This window comes from Piliocolobus tephrosceles, chromosome 11 (genome assembly GCF_002776525.5).
Source record: "Piliocolobus tephrosceles isolate RC106 chromosome 11, ASM277652v3, whole genome shotgun sequence".
In the NCBI taxonomy this organism is placed as follows: Eukaryota; Metazoa; Chordata; class Mammalia; order Primates; family Cercopithecidae; genus Piliocolobus; species Piliocolobus tephrosceles.
Window position 1 is genome coordinate 122,669,289 of NC_045444.1, and position 6,128 is coordinate 122,675,416.

A 6,128-nucleotide genomic window follows, 5' to 3' on the forward strand; every position below is an offset into this window, starting at 1 on the left:
CCCCAAACAGGGGAGCGACAGGACCAAGGGAGAGGGGAGGGAACCCCCAAACAGAAGAGTGACAGGACCAAGGGGAGGGAACCCCCAAATAGAAGAGTGACAGGACCAAGGGAGAGGGGAGGGAATGCCCAAACAGGGGAGCGACAGGTGTTGACCCGTTAATAAGACCCATGGGAAGAAAAATATACATTCAAAATTATTTCCCACATTATTTATTAGGGATTTTAATTAAATTCCTTGATGATATTTGAAAACCTAGGTACTATTTATTTTCAGTGTTAAAGCACTTTCAGGCCACTTCAAGTTAAAAATGAACACTGAATTCATTCGTCCTGCACTGAAGCTGGGCCCATGAAGCTCTGAGAAAGGACACAGCCCTTCCTGAGACTGGGCCTCACTGCTCTCACTCCTTCCGCGGCAGCAGCAAGGGCCCCAGCAGAGGCGCTTGGGCAGATTCCTGCCCTGTGGGTACTCAGAGTCTCCATATTTCCTCAAAAGCGTCACCAGGCTGTTATTTCTTAAACAAAAAATTCAAACAACACCCCTTCCATGAATTTTAAAACTTAAAAAATACGAAGTCAGAAGTCATGGGGGTCCAGGTTTGCCTTCTGGGCCACCCGGGCCTCTTTCCAGTCCGGGATTTGTAGGGACAGGACTGTGGAGGATGAAGAGGGCGTGGCACCACAGAGGGGGTGCCCTTGGGGTTTCCTGTGCTCTTCTCTGGGGCACCCTCTTCTCACATGCATCACAAGACAACGAGTCCATTCCTCACCTGTCCGCTGTCAGATCTTTATCCTTCTTTGTCTTTTTCTCTTTCTTTTTGCCTTTCTTTCCTTTCTTCTTTGGAAAAAAAGGAAATAACCAACAATTTAGTCAAAACAGGCAAGCAAATAAGTCCTAGAAATTAGCTAAGCACGTTGTTTTCTGGGGGTGGTGGGAGGTGGAAAGTTAATTGTGGTGGCGTGAACATGGAGCCGCAGTGTTTCATGGATGTAGGGACTGTCCTGGAAGATCCCATCCCAAGTTGCTTATGTAGGTGTGTCCTTGTGTGGATAGACGTGAGATCCCCACTGTGGAACTTGCACGGGGCCAAATTCCAAAGAGGGAAGAGCATTCTGGCTTTCTGGGCTCTGGCTTGGTGTCCCACAAAGGATGAAAGTGCTGTGTGCACACACAGAGTCAAGCTGTGTTCACCTTTGGTGCCTGATATAAGCTTGTGTTTCCCCAAAATTCATGAGTTGAAACCTACCCTCAAGGTAGGTATTAAGAGATGGGGCCTTTGGGAGACAATTAGGTCACGAGGGTTCCACTCTCATGGAGAGGTCTGAGGGAGCTTGTTCACCCCTTCCACCCTGTGAAGACACAGCTAGAAGGAACTATCTTTGAAGTGGATAATGAGGCCTCACCGGACACAAAATCACTAGACATTGAATCTGCTGGTGGCTTGATCTTGGACTTCCCAGCTCCCAGAACTATGAGCTACTAATTTCTGTTGTTTATAAATTACTCAGCCTAAGAACATTGTCATAGCAGTTCGAACAGACTAAGGCAGTACCCAATCACCTTTCTCTGTTAGCGTCTAGCCCCAAATCTGGAGCCCTCAGGGCCAGGCAACAGTCTACCTCTAGTTCCCAAGGGGCTTTGCATTCAGGAACTTGTGCCCGCCTAGAGAGACATGCTCCAAATGTGCTTATTTCATGTGCTTATTTGCCATCTGTACATCCTCTTCAGTGTAATGTCTCTTTATGTCTTTCACTCATTCTCCAACTGGGTTGCTTGTCTTTTAACTTTTGAGTTTTGAGAGTTCTTTATATGTTTGAGAGTTCTATATATGTGAGTATATGAATACTAGATCTTTGTCAGATATGTGGTTTGCAAATATTTCCTTCCAGTCTGTAGCTTGTCTTTTTATCCTCTTAACAGGGTCTTTCACAGAGCAATCATTTTTAGTTTTGATGAAATCCAATATTTCCTTTTTAAAATTGTGTTTTGGATGCTAATTCTAAGAACTCTTTGTCTAGGCTTAGGTCCCCAAAGTCTTCTCTTTCTGTTTTTCTAAAAGTTAAGTCTGTGACCCATTTTGAATTCATTTTTATATAATGTGTGAGACTTAGGTTGAGGTTCATTTCTTTTTGCTTATAGATGTCCAGTTACTCTGGCACTACTTCTTCAAAAGTTATCTTTCCTCCTTGGAATTGCTTTTGCAATTTTAGAATAAACTTGTCTATGTCTACAAATTATATTTCTGGTATTTTGATAGAATTGCATTAATCCTATCCTATAAAAATATCCTAATGGACATTTTTACTATGTCGAGTCTTCCAATTCATGAATATGGTATGTCCATCTATTCAGATCTGCTTTGATTTCTTTCACTGGCATTGTGCAGTTTTAACATACAAGTCCTGTATCTGTTTTGTTAGATTTACACATATGTATTTCATTTTTTGAGTGATTTAAAAGCACATTCCATTTTAACTTTTGTATCTATGTATTCATTGAAAATATGTAGAAACACAATTGATTTCTGCATGCTTATCTTACATCCTGCACCCTTGCTGATACAAGTTGATTTGGAGTTTGTAGATTCCTAGGGATTTTCCACAAGAAAATAATGTCATCTGCAAACAAAACCTTTTAATTGTAGTTTTAGATTTACAGAAAAATTACAAAAATAGTACAGAAAGGTCCTGTATCTCTCTCACATAATTTTCCATATTAACATTTTACATCACTATGGGACATTTGTCACAACTAAGAAACCAACACTGGCACAATATTATCAATAAAAACCCAAAGTTTATTAGGTTCCCACTAATTTTTCCCTAATGTCCTTTTGTTTTCCAGGATCCCAGGAAGGTTTTGGAGTACTGATTTAATCTCTTTGCTATTGATTTGTTGAGGCTTTCTATTTCTTCTAGATTTGGTCTTGTAGGTTGTATATTTCTAAGAATGTATCCATTTCTTCTAGGTTGTCCAACTTATTAGCATTTAATTATTCATAATAGTCTCTTATGATCTTTTTTGTTTCTTTGACATTGGTTGTAATTTCCTCTGTTCTATTTCTGTATTTACTTAAATCTTATCTCTTTTTTCTTAGTCTAGTGTAGAGTTTGTCAATTTTTAAAATCCTTTCAGAAAACCAACTCTTAGTTTTATCATTTTTTCCTACTGTCTATCTATTCTCTATTTCATGGATTTCTGCTCTAATCTTTGTTATTTCCTTTCTGTGCTAGCTTTGGGTTTAATATTCCCCTCTTGTTCTAGTTCCTTGAGGTATGTTGGTTATTTGAGATTGTTCTTTTTTAATGTAGGCATTTATGGTGAAAAACTTCCCTCTTAGTATTGCCTTTGCTACATCCTATAATTTTTGGTATGTCGTGCTTTCATTTTTGTTTCGATATATTTTCCAATAACCCTTCGAATTTTTTTCTTTGACCCAATGGTTGTTCGAGAGTGTGTGGTTTAATTTCTGCGTATTTGTGAATTTTTCTGTATTATTTTTGTTATTGTTTTCTAGTTTCATTTCATCGCAGTTGTAAGTTACTTGGAATGTTTTCAATATTCTTATACTTATTAAGACTTGTTTGGTGACTTAGCATGTGATATATCCTGCAGAACGTTCCATGTATACTCGAGAAAAATGTGTGTTCTGGTGCTGCTGGGTAGAATAACTGTTAGGACTATTTGGTTCCTAGCACTATTCAAGTCTGCTGTTTCCTTATTGATTTTCTGTCTGCATGATATATTCATTACTGAGAATGGGATAGTGAAGTCTCCTACTATTATTGTATTGCTGTCTATTTCTCCCTTCAGATATGTTAATACTTGCTTCATATATTTAGGTGCTTTGATTAAAGGTGTATATTTATTTATACTTGTTATATCTTCCTATTGAATTGACCCTTTTATCATTAGTTAATGATCTTTTTGGTCTCTTGTGACAGTTTCTGATTTGAAGTCTATTTTGTCTGATATAAGTATAGCCATTTCTTCTCTCTTTTGCTTATTATTCACATGAGATATCTTTTTTCCATCCCTTCACTTTCAGCCTATGTGTCCCTAAATCTAAAGTGAATTACATGTATATAGCATATAGTTGAATTTTTAAAATCCGTTCAGTGACTCTATATCTTATGATTGGTGAGTTTAGTCTATATACATCTGAAGTAATTTTTGAAAGGAAGGGCTTACTTTTGCCATTTTGTTAAGTTATTTCTATTTTGAGGTTCTTTCGTTCCTCTCTCAAGTTACAAGTTGCTTTGTAACTGAATGATGTTTTGTAGTGCTATATTTTGATTCTTTTCTGGTTCTGGGGTCCAAAGACAGGCCCAACACTGATTTTTGTGGATGGGCCTGGTATCAGGGTTTGTGGGAGGCCCATGGTACTGGGATCCACAGGCCTGGTGCTGAGCTCCATGGTAAAGTCAGATGTTCACTTCTCTGTCCCTTTCTTCCAAGATAGAACTCATGGGTCTAGGAAATCTGTCTTGACACTGGGATGTGTGGGCTTTGGGGTGACATGGGTAAAGTGAAACTTTCACTCTTACTCTTTTCAATGCATCTTTTTTTTTATGATTCTGTGCTCCACCCGGGTGCTGCAGCCTCTCACCTGAATCCCAGAGCTCTTGTGAAGGTACTTTCATCTATGGATGGCTATTAAATTGGTGTTTTCAGCTTACAGTGAAGGATCTTCAGAACACCAATTCAGCTGCCTTCAGGATTAAACCATAATATCAATACAAAATGGATCAAGAGCCAGTCATCCTGAAAAGACCACATGGCCCTCATCTAGCAAAAGTAGTCACAAATGCAGCTGAATGTGTGGAAATCTCTAAGAGAAAATGTGTGAATCACAGGAAAAGTGGCTCAGTCATGGAATGTGGAGAAAGCTGCCATACAAGCAAAGGTTGCCTGTGCTCATGGCCAGCACTGACAGGGAGAACTTCCCGCTCTCTACTTTGGGTATCTGGCCCCAATGACAGGGCTGTCTCTGGAATGAAGGCAGAAGCAGGGGGCAAACTAAAAGAACTTAAAATACTCTGATCTAACTAGCTACTCTAAACCACTGTGAGATGGATTGGTGGCAACTTACACTTCAATTCATTCACCCAGTTCCTTTCCCTATGATTCCCCCACTCACAAAATCCTACTCATTACCATTGGCCTCCCTTATAGCTCTATGTACAGGAACAGATGGGAGACCATTTGGGGAATGTGCTTTGGCTCTTTTGATAGTTCTCATTCTATCAGTGAGGCTATCAGTAATACGAATCTGCAACCGACCAGGGCTTGGGAGATGTTACTCTCAGATGGTTGGGTTTATCCTATTTATGAATCCGCAGGCCAAAGGTTAAATGGTGGACCAATTAAATTTACCAAAGGCAGGCAGGTTTCCCCGTGAGGTGTCCTGGCAACAGGCAGCCCTCCTGGACATGCCACAGAATGGCAGGGGCTGCTTTTCATGACTGAATCCGCTCCACCTCACCCCTCTGCAGGGTCCTTCCCCACTCACCTTCTTCTTCTTTCCTACTTTTGCTGAGTGCTCCCTTTCTCTGTCCACAGCTAGCTTTAAGTTTTTTAGTTCTTGTCTCATCAACTCATCAACCTAGGAGAATATAAAACACTACTTTTAAGTCACTTTGCATGTCTTGAGTTTTGTTTGTGAAGTTTAAAAATCCCTTAAATTATGGGGCAGGTCATTAATAGCAAATTGTAAAGAAGCACAATGGTTGAAGTAAATGATTTGCTATTACTACACCATAAACAGAGCTGTACCTGTACCCTGATCTCTGACTCTAATTCTTTCCGTTTCTCCTCTTTGATCAGTTCTGGATCAAAGTCCTGAGAGAAATTCCAAGACTCATCTTTATTCATCCAGATCTCTATACTCCAGAAGGGTAAAGAAAAAGAAAAAATGTTAAAAAGATGTAGGTTAGTGAAAACAGTTATTGCAATATAAACATAAGCCTAACTTTATATGCTATTGCATAGGATAAAAGTTTGAGTAAAATAAGCTGGACAGATGACATTCATATATGTGCTTGTAAATACACCAAAAAAAAAAAAAAAAAGAAAAAGAACTGCTGATGTAAAAATATTGTTTTTTTTTTTTTTTTTTTTTTTTT

At 39.1% G+C, this 6,128-nt stretch overlaps 1 protein-coding gene across 2 annotated transcripts in view; it reads right to left on the reverse strand.

Annotated features, from left to right (window-relative positions):
- IQCA1 (IQ motif containing with AAA domain 1) overlaps positions 1 to 6,128 on the reverse strand; it is a 171,544-nt gene that overhangs the window by 59,033 nt on the left and 106,383 nt on the right. For both annotated transcript variants that reach the window (XM_023228745.1, XM_023228744.2), the window contains 3 exons: positions 5,779 to 5,885; positions 5,516 to 5,608; positions 773 to 840 (listed from right to left, as the gene is read on the reverse strand). In XM_023228745.1, coding sequence (XP_023084513.1) covers positions 773 to 840; positions 5,516 to 5,608; positions 5,779 to 5,885 — 268 coding nt within the window. The remainder of the gene's footprint in view (positions 1 to 772; positions 841 to 5,515; positions 5,609 to 5,778; positions 5,886 to 6,128) is intronic.